The sequence below is a fragment of the Rattus rattus genome, chromosome 8 (assembly GCF_011064425.1).
Source record: "Rattus rattus isolate New Zealand chromosome 8, Rrattus_CSIRO_v1, whole genome shotgun sequence".
Taxonomy (NCBI): Eukaryota; Metazoa; Chordata; class Mammalia; order Rodentia; family Muridae; genus Rattus; species Rattus rattus.
In genome coordinates, this window is record NC_046161.1 from 1,240,533 (window position 1) to 1,262,746 (window position 22,214).

The 22,214-nt window shown below is 36.7% G+C and overlaps 1 protein-coding gene across 3 annotated transcripts in view; it reads right to left on the reverse strand.

Moving 5' to 3' along the window:
* Window positions 1-21,194, reverse strand: part of LOC116907488 (glutamate receptor 4-like) — a 157,601-nt gene extending 136,407 nt beyond the window's left edge. Inside the window, exons 1-5 of one of the 3 annotated variants that reach the window (XM_032910480.1) lie at window positions 20,725-21,194; window positions 20,034-20,210; window positions 18,720-18,878; window positions 11,117-11,167; window positions 4,949-7,281 (exon numbers count right to left, since the gene is read on the reverse strand). In XM_032910480.1, the coding sequence (XP_032766371.1) occupies window positions 7,211-7,281; window positions 11,117-11,167; window positions 18,720-18,878; window positions 20,034-20,121 (369 nt within the window). In that variant the 5' untranslated portion in view covers window positions 20,122-20,210; window positions 20,725-21,194 and the 3' untranslated portion in view covers window positions 4,949-7,210. The other 2 variants (XM_032910481.1, XM_032910479.1) reach the window with 2 other exon arrangements.
* Window positions 21,195-22,214: the final 1,020 nt, after the last annotated feature.

The following is a 22,214-nucleotide window of genomic DNA, read 5'->3' on the forward strand; positions in this document are numbered from 1 at the left end:
CCTCTCATGTCTTTTTATGGTAGTGATGTTGTCCCTAAAATAGGTTTAAGTGGCAAAAAGAAGAGTCTGGATATTGAAAGTTAGATAAAGGTCACTGCCTAAGAATGATTCTTAAGAGTACATGAAATGGTGTAGTTGTTTAAATATACACTGTAGCCAGGCATTGTCCTTGAGAAGTCTCAGACTGTGCTATTTAGTGAATGTTAGACCAGAAAGGCCTAAAAAAGAATACGTTGATAGTGTTAATCGGTTACTTGGCAGAATCTAGAATCACTTGGGAGGCTGGCTGGCCTCTGAACACACTTGTGAGGGATTGATATCTTTCAGATATATTGTCTCAACTCTACATAAAGAACTAGAGGCAACCTAGAAAAGCTGGAAGAGAAAGAGGTGGCTCTCCCTAGAGAATAACAAAGCAATTGTGTGTCCAGTGCCAAACTGTTAGCCCTGGAACATATGTACAAATAACTTTGTATATGCTCAACAACTTATTATTGTTAATATTTATGAATAGCCAAATACACATAATGTAATAACAGTTAATGAAAAAAGCCATGAATTTGAAGAAATGCAGAGAAGTGTATATGGGATAGTTAGGAAAAAGGAAAGGGAAGGGAGAAATATTAATAAAATATAATATCAAAAATAAACAACAGAAAAAAGATTGTCTTTTTTCTGTTTCTGAAGGGAAAATTATTTTAACTGGGGATGGGATCCCAGCCTACACACGGCATAAAAAACTATGGGGTTAAAACTCACAGGACTCAAGTCCAATCAGGAACTCTTGTAAGATACTATCTGTGAAAATTCTAACATCTAAATAAATCAGTGATTTCTTTAACCACATATTTGTGGATGCTCACTTCTTTTAAAGTCTGTTATGTTTCCTTTATCAGAAGTAGTTAAACTGTTTGTATGACTTATATGAAAAGTAAAGTTTTATGAGATGATGTGTGTGTTCATCTGTGTGTGTGTGTGTGTGTGTGTGTGTGTGTGTGTGTGTGTTTGGTGTGTAACAAACATCAAAGAGCAAGTTGTTTCTTCTCAATGTAGCCCCAGTGTTTGCTGCATTGAAGTGCTCTTGCTGATTGTCTTCCCTGGGTTATACACCATCAGAAGCAAAAACCCTGCAGTGGATTAACAGTCTAAACATGGTGAAATTGTCATAAGAAATCACAGAAGTAGGGATTTTAGAAGGTCTTAATGATTGGTATTAAAGACACAGAGAGAAAGAATGAGAAGGCTTTTGTAAACTTGGATTTAAATTGAGGCTTGCAATAGCTTCTCCTTTTCTAGGAATCTTGTCCATATTGGTAACTAAGATCAAATAATAACCATGAAGCATGAAAATCCAAACCAAGTTTAGATGACAACCTAATGACTGACCTTTCTAACTCAGAAACTTTCATTGCAGGCGTTTATGGTTCTTGTTCCTCAGTATTCTTCATGATTCCACTAGTCAGATAAAGCAATTCATGAAGGTTTGCTTTTTTACCTTTTGTAGAGCAGAGCTAACAGATAATCTGTCACGACTAATACCTTAAGGGGACAGCTATCCTTGAATCAGAACACTAATACCTAACTGTTGACCTCCAGAGCTCACTAGTTGTTTTCTCAGGCAAAACTCTTGATACAGATGTGGCTCTGACAGAGGAAAGCTGTAGGCATGAGACAGAGCCTAGGAAGTATGTCCTCTGGGGCCAAACATGGTCACAAGGACAGGAAATGCTGAAGGAAGAACTCAGTTAAAGGTAAATGATGTTCTTTGACCAAGTTCTGCCTATAATACTAACTCTAATAGCTAGCCAAACAATATATAAACAGCAAACGAAAAATCAAATTTGTTCATTATTGAAGTGTCTCTATCATTCCCTTCCTTTTCAAATCCTGTGATGACCAAAGCTGCACTGGGCACAGCATCTAACAAAATACAGTTTCCTCAATGTTTGTTTTACTTATCAACTGTGTATTAATTTAGTGCTATTATTTTTCAAACATGAGAAATTCATTCTCCATGCCATATCATCTTGTCATCACGGAGCCCTTATTCTGAAGGGTTAGAAAACTCAATGGAAACATTTCACAGCAATATAATCTCTAAGTGGCATGAGGCCAGAATAAAGTGGAAGCTCGATCATCTGGGTAGTCACAAACAACTCCCTATAGTAAGCAACTATGTGTCCAGACTTCATCATCTCATTCATGCGCTGTCCTAAAACATGCAAACAATATATCAGTTAATCTTGGATCCTTAGAAAGTTACAACATTCAATAGGCAATGGGAAATAGTTTAAACAATAAGCTATATTTATTGACATTTTAAAAACAAGCATTAAAGCCAGCAAATACCAATGACAGTAACTTCATTTCATTAATCAGGGTTTTGGCTGGAGGCCAGGAGTGTAGAACTTATCAAGCATCTTCTAGATCCCGGTTTTAACCCACAATACCACACATAAAAACTGCTGTTCATATTTTGAAATGATTGATGTGTCTAAGCAAAACATTCCTATGGTAACTGGTGTGTAAGCCAGGCATTCTTTCACTGTGGCCTGATACTGACAAACACATCTTGAAGTGTCTCTAATAATTAGGTGTATTAGAGTCTAATTTATCTTTCCATTGAGGATACAGAAGGGTGAACTTAATATTTAGTATGAATGTTAAGAAATACTTTCTTTTATTTAAATATTATCAACTAAACCAAGTGTAAATATTCTTTTTAAACAAGTAAGAGATTCAGAAATATATGAAACAAAACATAAAAAAGTTAATAAACAGAATTATTATAGCATTTTAGAATTTTTCATCTTTTCTATGTATCATCTCTATATATCTATATATCATAAAATTACAACCCAAAGATAGCCTATTTTTCTATTTACCAATACATGCTACATATTTAAGGAACAAACATTGATAAACAATAATTATTATTGTAAAGCACAACCATAAGTGTAAAACATTACAAAGGCAAAAGTATGTTTAAGGGTGATGGATTCCATTACCACAGCCCCCAGTAGTGATTCAGAAAACATCTCACTCAGTACATTTGCACTCTTTATATTTTAGAAAGCACTAGTTAATGTGCATCCTGATCCAAATCTCAAAAATAAATAAAAAAGATAAATAAATATAAAATGAGCTCGAGACAACTCAAGAAATTTTCTGTTAAGAAAAGCAAAGCAAAACAAACCAATGAAAATATACATGTGTCTTCATGGGTCAAGAAATGAAGCTCTTTGGAGATTAGCCCGTGCTTATAGGAAATACCATTTGTTCTTTTAAAGCTTTGATTGTGGGGCTTTTGAGATGACTCAATGGGTAAGGACACTGGCTACCAGGACTAAAAACCTTCTCAGATCCTACATGGTGAAAGGAAAAATCTGTCTTCTGCAAATTATTTTCTGATTATGCTTGAGGGCACACATACACACACAGCACAAACATACACACATACACTTATATATATACACGTATATCAAATGCACACACGTATAGACACACATATAAAATAACAAAAATTAAAACTAAACCAAATAGACAGAGCAGTAGTTATATATGAAAATGGAAGCACCAAGTATCACTACACCAAAGAGAAAATTTCCCTTGAAATAAAAGACAGAATAGCAAAGTTATTAAATTACTACTCAGGAAATCAAATGCCATTTAGATTCAGTTCTCCTTTGATGAGTACTTTCACACGTGGTTTCATGTCTGAGTTTTCTACTTCTATAAGTTGACCTGCTTATTTATAGTCACTGTGTTTTTGTAGCATATGATCATTACCGAGTTCAGTGACACTAGAACAATCAAACCTCCCAAGTATCATATATAATGCATACATATAAGTGCTTTAATATAGCATGCATTTATATGTATATATTCATATTATATGTGTTTATATTACACATCATATATGCATACATAATATACACATATATAATCTGGATGTGATTTTCAATTGTATTTATACACTCATATAGATCTACATATATATTTCCTTTTTGTAGAAATATATTGGTATATGTTAGTCATTATATTGGCCAGTTTTGTGTGGCAACTTGTCACAAGCTGGAATTCTCACACAGAAAGGATCCTTCCTCAAGGAAGTGCCTCCATGAGATCCAGCTGGAAGGCATTTTCTCAGTTAATGTTCAGGGGGGAAGGGCCCTTTGTGGGTAGTACCATCCCTGGGTGCTATAAGAAAGCAAGCTGAGCAAGCCAGGGGAAGCAAGCCAGGAAGTAACATCCTTCCATGGCTTCTGCATCAGCTCCTGCTTCCTGACGTGCTTGAGTTCAAATCCTGACTTTGGTGATGAGCAGCAATGTGGAAAGTGTAAGTTGAATAAACCCTTCCCTACCTGGTTTGCTTCTTAGGCATGATGTTTTGTGTAGGAATAGAAACCCTGACTAAGCTAGTCATGTTTGTCTGTCTCTAAGGACTTGTAGACATGATGACTACTGCAGTTAGGGGAACATTTTCTTCAGCAACAATAGTCGCTGGAAAATTATCCATGTTTCTTTAATATTAGGCCATTCAAAAACAAGAAGGGGATATAAAAGTAGAAAGGGAGGGAGTCAAGAATGGAAATTGAGACATAAAAATGTAAAATAAAAGAAAAATATTTTGGTCAAAAGTACATACATGAGCATTATTTATTTACTCCTTTTTTTTTTTCAAACAGAGTTTTCCTACATAGCCCTGAATATACAGAACTTATTACATAGACCAGGTTGGCCTTGAATTCACAGAGATCCAACTGCCTTTGCCTCCTGATTTCTAAGCTTAAAAGCAGTACATCACTCTACTCTGCTAGCTCATTACTTTTTTTTTAAGGAAGCAAATAATCACCTTAGAGATTTTTTATGACTTTTTCCAAGTAATTTAAATAATTGTATGCTTTAGTGAGCTGTATACCTGTGTGCATGTGGTATTGTGCACACACACACACACACACACACACACTAAAACAGTACATTTTATTATTATTCTTATTTAACTCATTTCTTTAGAAATTTGTTCTTACTCCTCTATAGTATATGACTGTGTAGTAAGTCAAAATTGTACCATACATTATTGTGCCAGCTAAAACTGATTTGATTTTCATAGAGCAATTAAAAAAAGATGGTCATATGAAATTTAAGTACTCATGGAGTTTGCTGAGTTCTACAGCAGCTGTAATAATATGTAAGGAGATTTGGTTATCTGAACACTTTTCTTGGCTTTGATTTTGTTTCTTCACAAAAAAAAGTCAAATCTCTTCCAGTCAGTGTGGTCTAATGAGACCAGGCTTGTAGTTGATAGTTGCAAAGACCTACGGTTTGCATTATAAGCAAAGAGTTGGTTGCTGGGTGTTACAGCTCTCATTGAAAAATTGTGAGCATAATACATATAGCAGCAGTTCCCCAGAATCAGGCAAGTAGCAAATTACATTTCTTGTCTATGAGGCTGCTGAGCATAGTACTCTGTATGAGAACAGAACAGACCTTGCTATATACATGAATGATGATCAGGACTGTGAGGACTCCTTCTAAAATACACATGTAATTATGTTATGCACTGCTTAAAATGACTCTTATTTCCTGCTCCAGGATAAAGAATCACATCCTATTCCAGCCTGCAGGCCAGCCTACATACCTCCACAGATATCCCACCTCTGCAGTGTCACCTTCACTATCCTCCTCTCCTATCAGTTCAATCTGCTGCCTCAACTTTGATGACAGCCTTTCTGCATCTGTCTTGAATACTTTCTTCTTTCTCAACTGTGCCACTAGTCTTTTAGTGTTAAAAACAGAAAGAACAAATATTCTAATAAAGAAAAATGTAAAGAAAAAGAATCTATGCATAGAAAGAAAACTCTTACAATCAGAACTGTTGCCAAACTCAGCCAGAATTCACATGAAGCACAGTCTTTCTTCAACAGTCTGTCTGTCTGGATCTTATCTAATCTAATGACTCATTTTTAAAGTAAGTATTGCCAAGTAAAGCTTTCATGTGTAGAATTTTAGATCAACTGTGATGAGTACATTTTCAAAAATGTTGTGTTGATTATAAATAAGCTCGCTTGTTTATAATATATATCAATATGTCATATATCAATACATTATCTACAAATTATCTATATGCATATTGATTATAATACATTAATCATCTAGTATCTATGCATCTATTATCTATATATCAGTTATCAATCTGGCCTGTAAATCCCCAACCCCATGACCTGTATTATTCTTACTCTATAACCTACCAATCATATATGTGTTTGTGATTCTGTCTATTATCTCTTAACCTAACATCTGTCCATGTTGTCATCTCTATGCATTTAATTATCTAATAGCCCATCATTCCTCTGTCTTCTAAAGAAGACAAAGAAGTAAGTCTCATTATGAAATCTTTTAAAAATATTTATTTGAGGGGTTGGGGATTTAGCTCCGTGGTAGAGCGCAAGGCCCTGGGTTCGGTCTCAGCTCCGAAAAAAAATATTTATTTGAGATGTTTTTGCCTCCTACTACTTTATGTCATCTCATCCTAGCCCATCCCAGACAACCTCCTTTCATGGCGCACATGACCTTTCGCCCTCCACATTCACTTATACAACACCTCTTAGTCTCTTCTTATGGTCATTTATAGTTTTATAGTTATTTACAGCATCACAGCTTCGCTTCATAGGTACACACAATGAATCTACGTTCTAGAGAGAACATGTAGTTTTTGTCTTCTCAGATCAAGGGTTGAAAAACAAAGAAAATTTTTGTGGCTAATGATGTCATTAAACAGCAAATATTCTATTAGTTTATTGGATGTCACAGCAATAAAAAAATATTTTGTCTTGACGATTTCCCATTAGAAATGAAGCATAAAAATTTCCAAGGAAAAAGTAATACATTTTCTTGCTTCTAAACTTTTAGAGGAAAGAAGAGATGAAATGCCTTTTAAATATGGCTGGGTATAGTGTATGTCTACATAGATATAATAAGTGCTTAATCATTTCAAACAAGATAGGAATAAAATACTATAAAATTGGGTAAGTTGCCAGGAAGTTTATGTCAGAAGTTTCTATAGAGGTGGGGAAGATCTTTAGTGAGCGACATTATATGTTTTAAGACCATGCTCCTATTTCAGAAGTCCTGCAGTTCCTTGAGCTTTCAGATGTGCTGAAGAAGCAGGCAGTTCCTCCACAAATGGAGTCCCTCAAAGTGTGGTCACTTATTCACCTGGTCTTTCCAGTTGTGCTCTTTCTGCTTTCAATGTAGTTTGAATCAGTATTCCAAGTTCTTCTGTTAGCAGACACCAAATGTTATAAATACATTTGAAGTTAAAGTCTATCAGATTTAAATTTGTCAAAAGATTATCTGACACATTACCTTGAACATCACCATGCATTAAAGTCTCAACATCTTCCTCCTAGAACACACTCCTTTCCTTATCTCTCTAAGAGTTAAATAGATACAATGAGGAACAATCATTTAAAAAGGAGAAAACAAGGTCACTTATTTTGTATTAGCTTCTTGGTTGTTTTAACACCGTTTCCATGATTTCTCCAAAATGACAAATGAAAACTCTTAGTGATCTTCAGTGTTTCCCTAAGATTAGTGAAGAGATCTCCTATCCACGTATGCAGATTCTTATTGATGCCACACTAAGTCAGGAACTGTATGAGGTGTGCTTGTATTAGTTAACATCAGGTTTAACAACACCCTTTTCTTTGGAAGTTTTTATTCTTGTGAGAAACACAGATTGCAAAATGTAAAACATTTTGAAATAATACTTAAAGATTGTGACAAGTTCAGGTAGTTATTAGGTTGATATTCTAGTAGAGAGTAAGTAGAATTGTGGTTTAGGGCAGATAGTAGGTAGCATTTCTAAAGTAGTCACACTTACTCTGAATCTTGAAGGTTTATAAAAACTTCTTTATGCAAAAAACTGGATAGGGGTTTCCTGAAAAGGAGCTTAAAAAGTACAAAGACCATAAAAAAAAAAACAAAAAACAGAAGAGTAGGCCAATGAACTGAAGAATACAAAAGGACAAGGAAAAGCTACAGGTGGAGTTTGAGTTGTAAATTCAGATGGACACTTTTGATTCTGGTATACAAAGTAGATGGAGAGGCTTAGGAGAAGAATCTATGGGTAAAGCATGAGGATATTAATTTGAATCAGTTGCACACTACCTCAAGATAGTGGCACATGTCTCTCCTATGGAGATGGGAGCAGAAGTAGGAGATTCCCCATAAATTTGCAATTCAACTAGCCTGGGAGACATTTCTGTTAACAGCAAAAATCTTGTTAGACCCAATGTAAAGACCCATACCTAAGGTAGTACTCTGACTTCTACACACATGCTTGGAAGATACAACATACAGACCATACATGTATTAGTTAACAAAACACAGACACACACACACACAGACACACAGACATACACACAGACACACAGACACACACACACACACACACACACACACCTGAATGACACCTGAATATTGTACATGACGTCAACAGTGTAGAAACCAGTGATTAATGATGAAAGTCATAATGGAACATCACTGAGTGGGACATGGAGGGTGGCATGAAGAAGGAGAACATATTTGTGATATATTTTGAGTGTAGAAGCAAGAGGATTTGGTCAGATGGCAAGTGAGAGTCATAAAAAGAAGTTAAAATCAAGAAAGCATTTAGATAAGGTGTACACTATATGGCAAACATGTATGATGCAGCCATATAACCCTCACACCTGTTGGAAGAGGAGAAACAAATGACAAGAACACAGAGAGGAGTTTCACTGAAGACAAAGCATAGACAGTGAACCCAGGATCTCCTTGCTTAAAAAACAAAGTAAATCTTGCACTGATGAGGCTGTTTAAAGGTTTTAACGTAACAAATAGCTTATCCAAATAACAATACATACACATGTTTATGAAGGAAATAGATCTCAAGTCAAGTAGATCTCTTAGGAATATTAAGTTTAAAAGCATGAATACCTAGAAAAAAGAGAATATCTTATTGTGGGCTTTAAGAATAGAAATGTTTCTTAGAATCATAACACAAAGCCCAGAAGTCAAAAAAAAAGACACATATATTTGAGAAATACAAACGTTGAATGTCTATATGAAGGAAGACCTTTGTCATGAGGCTAAGGCTGAATGAAATTGGAATACCTGATGTGCAACATAATTGCTCAGAATTAATAGAATGTAAAAATATTTTCTAAAGAAAAAAGTCATGAACTGTCAAAGGAAAAGACCAGACAGTTCACAAAAAAAGAAGTAAACAAAGCTTTTAAGCATTGTGCAATTTTCCTTCTCACTATTTAAAAAAATATGCAAATTAAAGTAGCAATTGGATGTCATTTTCACCTCTCAGGATGAGTGAACATTCAAGAGACTAATAATGGCCTGTGTGAGCAAGTCAGAGAAAACAACTATTCTCACATACTTGAGGTTCGAAATTTGTATAGCATTTGTTAAAGGAGAAAATCTGACCATATCAATTAAAGGCACAAATCTATATAATTTGACTTAGTGATTTCACTGCCAGGAGTTGCCGCTATGCTATAGGAGTGTTCACACTGGTTCACAGTCACAATGCTGGTGGTGAAATTAAAATGTGGAAATAGCCTACATGCTGCCCCTGAGGACCCGAGTGTGCTGAGCCTTTAAGATACTGAAACATTTAAAAATGCATAAACATGTGTTAGCTTTAAATAAAAATATGAAAAGTGAATATAACCCAGGGCATGATATATTTAAATTTACTGATGACAAAGCTATATTTTAGAATAAGCACCTGCATAATCAGAGTGAGTCACACTGACTAGCTCAGTGTACATATTTTCTACATTTGAAAAATAGGGTATATTATAAAAAGGAGGTAAACATCTCAAATCTTCTCTCCATATAATTTCTAGTATATCACTGAGTGTTTTGTTGAGGATATAGTAGTTTCCTCAGGTGAGATTATATGATGGTACTTGAAAAACTCACCACTTCACACTTAGGTCAATATTCCTTAACTATTACCCCTTGTTTATTTAGAATTAAAAAACATGTCAGTGACAACCATGGAGAGCTTGCCTGATAGATAAGAACAGTTTAAAGTACTTTACTAGAGAAATTAATCATGGTTCTTCATATTACTAAACGATACAATTCACCTATAGAAGTGTGTAGGCTTACCAAGTAACAGATCATCTTTCCCTAAGTGCCTAACAGTTGAGTCATTTGATTATGTTTTATGCATATTGGCATTTGTTACAGAAAGTTGTGAATATGAAGGAGCTCAATTGTCAACAGTGAGACTTCTGAAGTCTTTGCTTTATATTTCAAGTCTCATAGAAGAATCAATGTGTGAAGTAAAATACTGGGCATTCTTGCTAACACAATGGAAATTCATTAAAAATAAATTCTTGATATTTACACTAAACTCTAAGAAATTCGTAGTCACACAAGCTGAAGGTCACCTTGTTAGTTTGAGATTGAAAAAGGTACTGTAGCAAGAATAGCTGTCAGATAGATAATACAGTGGTTTAGAGAAATGACCTTAAAGTCTGACAGCAATGATGCTTCCTGGCTTTGGGAAATGTTTCTTAAGTGTTTAAATGTTCTTCTGCTATAAAATAATGGAAAGCTATGTTTACGTTTTATAGTTGTATAAAAATTAAGGTAACACAAGAGCTGAAGCCTCCTGTAATAGCTCTTTAATATCATGATTATTATCATCAGGGGCCAAATAAGTTTCAGAGAACAGGGAATCCTCAGCATTGATTTTAGTAAATTATTCAGACACCAAAGACCAAGAGACAATTAGATTTAATCCTTTGTAAGTCACCAATGACTTTCAAAAACACAGTGTTTCCAGAAGTGGTGATTATAAAGAAAAAGATAACTCCTTTTAAAAAAAGAAAAAACAGAAGGAGCATAAGGAAAGCACTTAAAGACTTTAAGATTACAGTGGGAGAGTCAGAGAGTGAAAACAAAGACATCCCCTTTGAGGAAATATAACCTATGCTCCCCATTGGGTAAGAATAGAGACAGTTTGCATAGAAAGATTTTAGGCTGGCATCAAGGGTAAAAATCTAATCTCATTTCAGAAAAGTAAAGATGAAGAACAGCTTACCTATGTTGTAGAAGGTTCCTTGATAGTCGCAGTACTTGGACTCTTGTGTGACTAAAAATTCATTGAGAGAAGTTGCTCAAACACTGAAGACTATCTCTTTGCAAATGTATACACATGCTGATGCACTAACCACACAATTTTGTAAAGTAGGCAAATTCTTTTTCCTCCTTCAATCCATTGTAAAATAATCATGCATAGAAAATTTCCTCTCTTAGGACTGAGAAGTAGAACCTTGGATTTGTGTATGTTAAACAGCTCTCTGTGAGATCAAAAAGCATTTCCATGAAGTATCAAAAATACATAAAACATATATACATATACATATGTATATATATATAAAATCTTTCTAAAACCTAAGTAAAAATACAAGTACATTGAAATATTAAGATTGACTCTGAAAAATGTTCATTATAAATGAAAAATTAACTGAATTCTAAAAGCAAGTGAATTTTTCTTCCACTCATCTTACTGCTGTTAATAAACATTCCAACTTGGTAGCTATGCTCTTGTGCTGATAGATGAAGGAGCTGAGTGTTAAGTAACTTACCCTTTTTATTTTGCAAACTCAAACTCTCTTCTTCAAAAGCCTGTTAATTTCCCCTTCCTACCTCTAATTAAAACGTAAGAATGGTCTTGAACAACATACCCAGGAAACTATATATTAGTGGAACATCTGTGTGGTTATTAAAGGAAACCTTTGTAAATTTTTTCTTGTTTCAAAATACAAATGAATACACTAAAGAGAAGAGATAAAACAAACTACTAAGGGTGTGACAGTTTGCTTTACAGTTCATGATTCATGCCTTCAACAAAGCTAGTCCTCCTTACTTGAAGTATTCCCCCACTTTTCCTTCCAAACTCTCTGATTCATTTTCCTTCAACCTTTTTTTGCTTGGTCCTTTCTCTCCTCACTTTGGAAGTATTGAATCATTTGGGGATAGAAGCTCCATAGTCCTTTCCTGCTGTGTTCCCTCTATGGCTGTGGTCTCCACTAACTGTGTCTGCTCTTACTGGAACGAGGTGAAGACCTCCACTAGTGTTCAGTATTCTATTCTGCGTATTCCTTGGATGGTTTCATCAGCTCAAAATCAAATCAGTACACATGAAGTGCACCTTCTTCACCCAAAACTCTGTCGATATACCTACTCTGTTCATTAGTCAATATCACCAGTAAACCCTTTTCCTCTAAGGACATAGATGTTAGCTACCAATCTTTACTCTTGCCATACTTTTCTGCCACCCTCCCACACAGACCTAGCCAATCAGTAAGTCCTGATGAACATTCTGTCTTTGGGAACATGTGGGTTTTCCTCTCTCCTGGTGCTTCTTCTACTTTAATCTTGAACATCCATTACTATAAATTGCATCAGTCTGACATTTAACTAGTGGGGCTTCCATTTTCCATTATTTACCCTTCCAAAATATTTTCTTCTGCCACCATACTGCTCTTTGTAAATGCAAATTTGATCACAGCAGTTCAAATAATTTATGAGTCCTCTTTTGCCTTCCATGGGGGGTCTCCTTGCAACAGCTATAGATGTTCTGCAAATCCACAAAGCTTTGTGCCTTACTACACGTGCTCCTCTGACGCTTTTCTTACTCCTCCCAGTCCAAACGAGCTTTGAAAGACCTGGCTTCCTGTAACTGCACTGTTCCTTCTTCTTCAGATGACTCAGTTAGAAGCTCAAACGAAACCCTGATTAGACACCATCACGAAATGTGCCAAGCTGGGTGGGCTTACCATTCCTGTGTTTTTCTGTGTCATAGCAAAAAGCTTTCCCTTCGTAGTACTTTTTCTTGCTTTGTCGTGATTTCACCTCTTTCACCTGTAGTAGAAGCTCATAAAAGATATCAGCTACTATTAAAATGTTTTGTATTCTGAGTTTCTTGCAACGTATCTTAGGTAGAATTTTTCTTCCTGAATATTTAATGAATAAATGGACATATCCATTATTTAATCTCATAAATGAATAGATGGATTCTTTACCTAATATAATTTTATTCTTTGCTCCATCATTCACTGCCATATGATTAATGAATTGTGCAGAACTCCTTTGCTCTATTTTCTTCAAAATATAGCAATTAGGGAAAGGATAAATGGAAATTTTTTCTTCTGTCCAATTTGAGCAATCTCAATACAGATGTGTTATTTGCCATAACCTTGTGACTTCCTGGTAATTTTGTTGGAGTGATACATGGAAGACCCGAAAAAAGCACCTACAAATCTCTGACAAGCAAAGAAACTACTTTGAGTCAGAAAATATGAAGCTAAAGTGTAAGTAAGGCCTGTCTTCTCAGACTGTTTAATGTAATTGATTTGGGGCAAATTAAATCATGTTATGTGAAAGCAGTCCTAAAACTAGAGCACGGTCTCAGAATGCAAAGTAACACTTCATTTACAATTTGCCTTTAACAGCCAGAAAGATGATGAAATTCCTCTGTATGTAAGATATAAATAAATGACTCATTGATAGATAGGCAGATGGGTAACAGACAAAATGATTTCTCATCGGAAGTGAACATACTTTTCCTCTTCCCAAAATAAACAGAACTTAGCAAAACAACAATTTGGGGGAAAGTAAAGTTTTCTACAGATTGTGAAAATTTCACAAATTTTCATGTAACCACTCTGAAATATATCAATTATAATAGTATGTCATTTGCAAAAGATATAACTGAAACAATGAGACTCATAATTTTGTCATTAATCTTAAAATAGAAGATAGCAGACAGAATATTATGAGACTAAAAAAATACTTAAATCAATGTAGGTTGTTTCTATCAATTCAGACTACAAAAGCCAAATGAATCACAACCTGGTATCCAATTTTTCTAAAACCAAATGCAAGCACACTTAATTATATTGTCTATTTTATATCTTCCTTTTGAAGGATAAAACTTTATCTCTGGCTTATTTAGGATCATTACTGCAGCCTAACGCAGTCTCTTATGAGACCTGATATTCCCAAAATGAAGAGCAAGCAATAATATTCAAGCATTGTTGAATTTGACTCCAGACTTGATAGTAGGGGACCCTTAACCTCAATGTGCTTTTACTAATGTATAAGAGGGAACTCATATGAAGCATACTGTAAGTAATTTCATATTCTCTGTAGATTTAAATAAACTAAAAAGCTATATTTTATGTATCTTATTACTTTTACCGTTGCCCGTGAATATTTCAAGTTTGTGAGTAAATTGTCTAACAGAAGAAGTTAGATTTACCTTTGATAAAAGAATAGACATGAACAGATGGATCTCTGTAGGTTCAAGGCCAACCTAGTCTACAGAATGAGTTCCAGGACAGCCATGGCTACCCAGAGAAACCCTGTTTTCAAAAGCAAAAAAACAAAAACAAAAAAGAAAAAGAAAAAGAAAAAAGAAAGGGAGTGAGTGGCGTCAGGTGTGGTGGCACACACCTCTCATGCCAGCACTTAGGGCTGAGGCAGTAAGCTCATGAATTATACTTTAGCATGTGTACAAGAGTTTTATCCTATCTCAAAACCAATCTATTTTTTCAGTTATTATAGTGTAATATAAAATTCTTCATTGTACCTTCTCTGTCATCATCTGACAAACAATTGGGCAGACAGTGTAGGCAGAGAAGTAGAACAAAATAAGGACACTATTAGAAAATAGGTAAACAAAAATACCAATCAGCCAGTCCTCTCAAGAGATTGTGAAAGTGGGAGTCAGTCTAGAACTGTATAACTGTCTTTGATATTTTGTATCTGGTTTATCATCTGATTCTCAATGTCCATTTTTCAGTTAAAGCATCATCCCATACACAAGATGTAGGTAGGTGATATCACAGAGGCTGATTCATCAATTGGTTGATCACTTGTTTTTATAGATAATTTAAATTCACAATATAACGTCTCAAATATTTCTGTATTTTAAAAATTTTGGTGACAGGCAAGTTTAATAGTTTGTTTACTAGATTTAGTAAAATTTAGCAAACTTATTCTCCAGATATATTGAAAATATATCTGCAAACTTAGACTGTTTAAAGTTGTATCAAGTATTTTGTAAGAACATCATCAATGATTTTACAAATAGAGCTATATTGATACTTATACAAAATACATTATTTAAAGATTATAATTAACAAACACAGAGAATATTGTGTACATAATTCTGAAATATGTTTTCATCATCTTACGTGCTTTTTATGGATCACAAAAATGAAATAATGGGCATGCCCAATGACACTAAATGTTTGAGTAAAAGTGCTACTTATTTTATTTTTTGTTATTGAAAATGGCTAAAATTTTATTATCTGTATATCTAATTTCCTTTATAACATCTAGTGAAATTTGACCTTCTTTCAATAAAAATACTTAAGAATGAAAAGCGATAATTGAATTTAAATACTGCTGAAGATGAGAATGTGACCCCCGTGAAAGGATTGACAGATCTTGAAGGGGCTTGAGACCCCATATGAACAACAATGACAACCAACCAGAGCTTCCAGGGATTAAGCCACTACCCAAAGACTATACATGGACTGACCCTGGGCTCCAACCTCATAGGTAGCAATGAATAGCCAAGTAAGGGTACCAGTAGAAGGGGAAAGCCCTTGGTCCTGCCATGACTGAACCCCCAGTGAATGGGATTGTTGGGGGGAGGGTGGTAATGGGGGGAGGATGGGGAGGGGGACACCCATATAGAAGGGGAGGGGGAGAGGTTAAGGGAATGTTGGCCTGGAAACCCGGAAAGGTAATAACAATTGAAATGTAAATAAGAAATACCCAATTTAATAAAGATGGAGAAAAAATAGTGCTGAAGATAAAATATGGCTAACAATAAGATTAGTGCTTCCACCAGCAATATAGTATTTATACCCCCCAAATTTTTCTGTTTAAATTAATCATGTCCAGTTTTATAAGCTGATGAACTCTATACATTTAGTAATTCAGTGAGAAACAGTCTTTTTAGAAGACAAATTTTGGTCCTGATAATCAGCATTAGATTATGTCTTTTCAACAGGTAATCAACATGTCTTATTCTTAACTTTCTTTTTTGTGTAAGTATAGTTTGCATAAAAGAAATTAAATATACCTTGGCTAATATTCCTTAGTCACACAGAGAAGAAACTGCAAGTTGATAAAGATCCAGTATGAGGACACTACAACTAAAATAATAGAGTGTAACAAGTAATATTATTTATATTTATTCCAAATTACAAGTTTGAAAATCAGTCTTTGTCATTACAAAGAAAGAATTTCAAGTTAAATTTCCAAACTACTAAACTTCAAGGTCTAATTTTTTTCGTTTTGTACTAAAAGGCATAAAGTTTGACAAATTAAGTTGACATATAATTACTGCTTAGAATTTACCTGTAATTACAATGGAATCATATGTGTATATGCTTTGGATCACTTTATTCAATAAGCATCAACTACCTGACCCACATTCTCCACCATCTAAAGGGCATTTGGTGTAGTCATTTATCAAGAATAAATATTCCTTTTTACTCTAGAAAACATTTTTGCTTATTTACAATTTGCTTTTAAACATCTAAACAGAACCAATTGTGTATGAATGTGAAAAACATCAAATTGCCAACACTGTGTGAAACTTGGTCATATCTAAAGTTACTAGTTTTAGTTCCCTCAATCTTTGCTGGAAGGAAGAACATCCTCTCTCTCATACTTTTAAAGTTCTATTATCATGCAGCCAGTTGCCACATCCTCAATTTACCATTGCTTCGTCACTACCACTCCATTCATGCATTTTGTGTTTCATAACTAAAATACTTCTAGTTCAAATGATACTAAGTGAGGTTAACTGATGGTCTGGACAGAGAGAGAGTTAGTGCTTTAGAGTTTTAAAAGCTGAATGGTTTTTGTGCAACTATTGCAGAGTTTAAGAAGTTAATTTGTGAAAACAAATCACAGTTTTCTACAACACTTAAGAAACTCATTCAAAATTAAATGATACTATTCAAATGTAACATATGGTGGACGATCTATCCTCAAATACATTTGGACAATAAATTAGTTTTCAAGCTGGTAACATTTAGGCAAAATCTTAGGAACATCATGAGATAAATATAAAATAAGAACAAATAAATAAATAAATAAATAAATAAATAAATAAAAGCAACCACTCCTTAAAGAGAATGCTTCAAGTAGAATTGTATGAAATGTTGATATATCCTTTAATAATTGGCATGTGCTGAAAATAACTCATAAAATTTATAGATAAGCATTCACAAACCTAGCTATAATTCACACACATTTTGGCTTAAAATATCCCCCCTCCCTTTCCTTTAATATTAGCTTTATCATCAAGTAAAACAAAGAAGTAGTTTTTACCAAGTAGAATTCGTGACAAAAACAAAACAAAACAAAATAAAACAAACAAACAAAAAACCAACCTAATTAGAATATTTTGAAAAACTGTCAAAAGCGTCAACACCTGCAGGAAATTGAGTTCTAAAATGTAGTAGTAAACAGAGCTCCAAAATAAAGAATCATCCTGTTATCTGGTAAATGAAATAATGACCACAAATATGAATGCAAACACTGTAGTTCATAAAATAGATAACTTTCTTTGCTTAAACCCATTTTCTGTTACACTTCTTTCTTTGTCAGTTTATTTTCTTGTCCTAACAAATTTTAATTGAAAGATTTTCAAATGGTGCAATATAAACAAAGCATATGCCATTTCTACATATCTCAGATAATCCGGAAACATTGTAATGCAGAAGTAGATATGCACAGCAAACTGAGGAAGCATCTGAAACATGCCCACACTTAAAGAACCCATAGCCAGTGCAGTACCATTGACGGATTCCATCTTAGTGTTTTACATTAATGCAATTAGTTAGCTTTTCTCCCCCACAACAAGTCCCATAGAAACTTGATCAGGAACATCTGTACAACTGTTCCCTGTAGCATTCTGTGGGGTCACACATTTAGTTTCATTATGTGTGAGATTCAGCTGGGTTGGTTTTAGAATCCAGGTAGACCAGAAACAATAATGACAGGCAATAGGGTAGGGCTTCACGGAGTTCCATGAACAGACATCCATTAAGATATCAAGAGACATGTATAACCTCAAACCTAAGGGCAGAGCAGCCTCCAATGACATCACTGGGTCTTATGTAGTATCTACTGGCTGACTTAAATGTATTTTCTACATCATCACTCTGGCATCCTCATCATGGCTTTTGCTACCGGGAAAAGCATGTGTCTTCTTTAAAAGCAAGAAAGGCACTTACTTCAGTGAAAAATCAAGAAGGAAAACCCAAAAGGATGGATTAAAACTGAGTACAGTTTTCACTAGCATTCAGAAGACAGGAACAATACTAAATGTTTCAGGAGAATTCAGCTTATGTTATCTAGGCAGAAAAAGTAAAAAGCAGAAAGGGAAAAAAGGACGAGGGAGAGAGGGAGGGAGAAAGGGGAGGCAGAAGAGAAGGAGGCATAGGAAGGAAGGGGATTAAACCTTTTAAACTATGATTTTTTTTTCTAGCATCACTGTTGGAATCTGGATTTTTTCTAGAAAATTCTTGATAAAATCCCACTAAGATAGAAATCCCACTAAGCTCATTTTAGTTCTCTTCCAATTTAGCTGTAACTTGTATTTTACTTACAGGCGTTTGTCACAGCAAAACTGTTGGCAGTCTCAATGTTGTCCACATGAGGTACCAAATTGAAAGGAGCTTCAGATGCATTGGGGCTGGTGTTATGAAGAAAGATTGCCAGTCTAAAAGCAGTGTATTCCTGGTCTGTGTTTCGGATGAAGAGACCACCTATGAAAGACAGCAGGAAACATTCATTCAATGATTCCGGTTTTAAATATTACACCTAGCCCCAGGATTCTCAAATGTATCTCCAACTACAAGCAAACATAATTAAGGAGCTCATTTGCCATATCATAGGGGCTGCCTTTTGTCCCTGCAGTGCATGCTTAATGTTTTAGTCTTCAGGGCATTTCAGCCTTTTCTTGCTTCAATTTGTCATGATCACAATGACCTCTGAGACCATTTAGTGTGTCTTGCTTTCTTTTCCTTGTCCTCTTTAGAATTTCCCCATCGCATCATTTTATTAGGACATCTCTCTCCAGTAGAGAATATGCAGATGAACAGAGAAGAAATTTCCACCAAAATATAGGACCAGAACGAAGGAATGTGAAGGCACACAAGAGAGCAGGTTTAGAAGGGGGAGAACTTAGTTTAGCCCCCGATTTTGTGTACCTGGCCCAGTTAGTTCGGTTTTGTGCACAGTACACACACATACAAATGATGCAGTGTTTGAGGTTGGGCTGGGCTGGAAGAAATTCAATAGCCGAGTCCCAGACTGGATAGGAGACTGGTAAGCATGGTGGAGGAAGGGAGGGCGAGAAACGGGGCGTGGGGGGATATGGAAGAACAGAAGCTTAAGTCAAAAGCAAAATAAAACCAATGAAGGCTCCTTGAAACAGGTCTAACTTTTAAATCTGCCAACTGGCAAGGCAACAAGGCAAGAGGTAAGGGCAGAAAACGCCTTTCTCCCCAGTCTCCTTCTGTAACAGCGACAATGCTGCATCTAGCAGAAAAGCAAGAAGTGGGTTTAAAAAGAAAAAAACGAAAACCGAAAAAGAAAATAAAACTCGGTATTTCCTCTTGATCTACGAAAACGCGTTTAAAAGAAATGTACTACAAAATACAATTAAAGTCCATGAAGATTTGTTTGTTTGTTTATTTATTTATTGTTTTCTTTTTCCCTCAACTTCTTTCATTTCTACTGTAACCTACCGTAGAGCTAGAAGGAGCTTGAGTCAGAGTTGGGCGTGCTAGCCTGCGTCTATCTGAACTTGCACCGAGAAGGTCTGGTTGTAAAGGGAAGTCGCCTCCGTAGGATTCCTTATCTTCAACTCATTTACCTCACTTCAGCCACACGCACCTTTCCCCAGCTACTCTTCTTACCTATTTGAACGCTGCTCGGAAAGGCTCCCATGGCGAGTCCCCAAAATCCAGAAAACAACAAGACAATCTGCCTGCAAATAATCCTCATCTTCTTTGCTCCTCTCTCTGGCGCGCGCTCTTCTCTCTTTCTCTCAGTCTTGCTAAAGGCTTTTCAGAGAGGCATTGAAGACGATGGCGCTAAAATTCAAAGAAGAGAAGGGAGACAGAGAGAGAGGGAGAGAGAGAGAGAGAGAGAGAGAGAGGAGAGGAGAGAAACGAGAAAGAAAAAGAGAAAGGTTTGTGTGCTTTGAGGTTATGACAGCTTCCCCTCAACAATCCATCGCCAGCTGCCAGATGTTTCCCGCAGTCTCCATAGCCCTGGGGGAGGTATTTTGTCCTGCTGATAATGTTCATGCAGAAGATGGTGGTGGCGGGTCTAGCTGCAGCTCTGCTCACAGGGATGAGACATGCGCTCTGTCTGTGGCTCACTTGCGCTCCCCTGCTCACATCCACACCGACATGGGCCCCACACGCGCTCCGCAGCTCGCAGCGGATCGGCGACCCAGCTACACTGTCCCTGAGCGCCTCCCAAGCCTCCGTACCAGAGCGCGCACTCCCACTACGGGCCCCTAGCCTCTCGCCCCTTGCCCTTTGCTCCTTGGTCCTCGCCAGCCCCCCACCCCACCCCCTCTTTCCCCAAGCGGGTACTCACCAGATCGCCCAGGTCTTCTGGGAGGCTCTGGTGCGAGTCCACAGACAGAGGATTTTGCGTACACTCCAGAATCTGATCCCCTCCCTCCTATCTTTGCCTGTTTGCAGAGGGACCCGCGCTGGAGGTGGGCACCCCTCTCCAGAACCACTCTTTTTCTTTTTATGCCCTCCAAATCGCCTTTGGCTTCTTGGTTGCGCTTGGCAGGAAACTAGCCCGGGGGGCCGGGTATGCCAGCCCGGATCCCGGGCTGGGGGGTTGGAGAGGAAGTTAGCACCTCCCCATGGTCTCAGTCCCCTGCCGCATCCTTGCAGGCTCGAGGGAGGACAGGCTGCCTCCCGGCTCCTAGCTCTTTCCACTCAGCCTAGACCAGCCTTGCCCGCTTCTGTCATTGGGTTGCGCGCCCTCGCGCGCGCGAGCGCGCGCGAGGGGGGACTCTATTCCTTGCTGCAGCTGCAGCTGCAGCAAAGATTTCTCACCAGCAAATAGCCAGGGAATCTGCAAAGCCCTTGACTGTAATGGATGCCGGAAAGGAAAGGTGTTCAGCGAAGGAGAGGAGCAAAGAGGGGACCAAGGCAGCCCCGGGGTTGATGAGGATGGGGTCCAGGAGGGAAGAAATGGAGGAGGTAAGGGTGGTGAAAGTCAGCGAAGTTTACACATAGTAGAAAAGGGAGGTGTGTGTTAGGTGGTGGGCAAGGGAGAGAAAACTCAGAGACCTCTAATACATGTTCTTTAAAGGGCACTAAGCAGAATCAGGAATTAACATTGAGAAGCATAAATTTAAAAAAGCACTTGAAGGCTGCAATTTATTTTCTACTCAGTGATTCACCCAACAGGATGCTCTTTCCTGCAGTGTGTGTGTGGCATGTGTGTGCCTGTGTGTGTGTGTGTGTGTGTGTGTGTGTGTGTGTGTGTGTGTGTGTGTGTGTGTTGTGGTGAGTGTATTTTGTGTGTTGCTGTGTGTGTGTTCGTACACATCTCCTTTGCTTGTGGGTTTGGAAAACTCACTCTACTCGAAGTTACCTCTAAGAAGACATGCCTTTTGCAGACCATGTCAGCCAGTTAGTTTGAGTTTATCCAAGAAAGTGAAAAAGAATTACCCTAGGGTTTTAGGAATATTGTCACTTTGTTCACAGAGTCCCCTTTAAAATTGTCATTTCATTGGCTGTCACTTTATGGGAAGAGGCTGGGACACCTCCAAAGGAGGTGATTGCAGTACCTGTAGACAACGTGGAAGATAGCTTACCACAATGTCCTGTATATGTTTGAAATTTCCCAATACAAAATAATATGTCGTAAGGAGAAATGACAGTAACCTGAGTCTTCAATAATGTTCTTTAAAGGACGGGGGGAAGGCCAGGAGACCCCAACCCTACTTAAAAACTATAGACAACTGAGGAGAACTGGGAGTAAGATAGATTGGCTTCCCACAGAATAACACACCAATCGGTTGTCTTCTGGCAAACAGTTAGCTCTGAAAATATACATAAAAG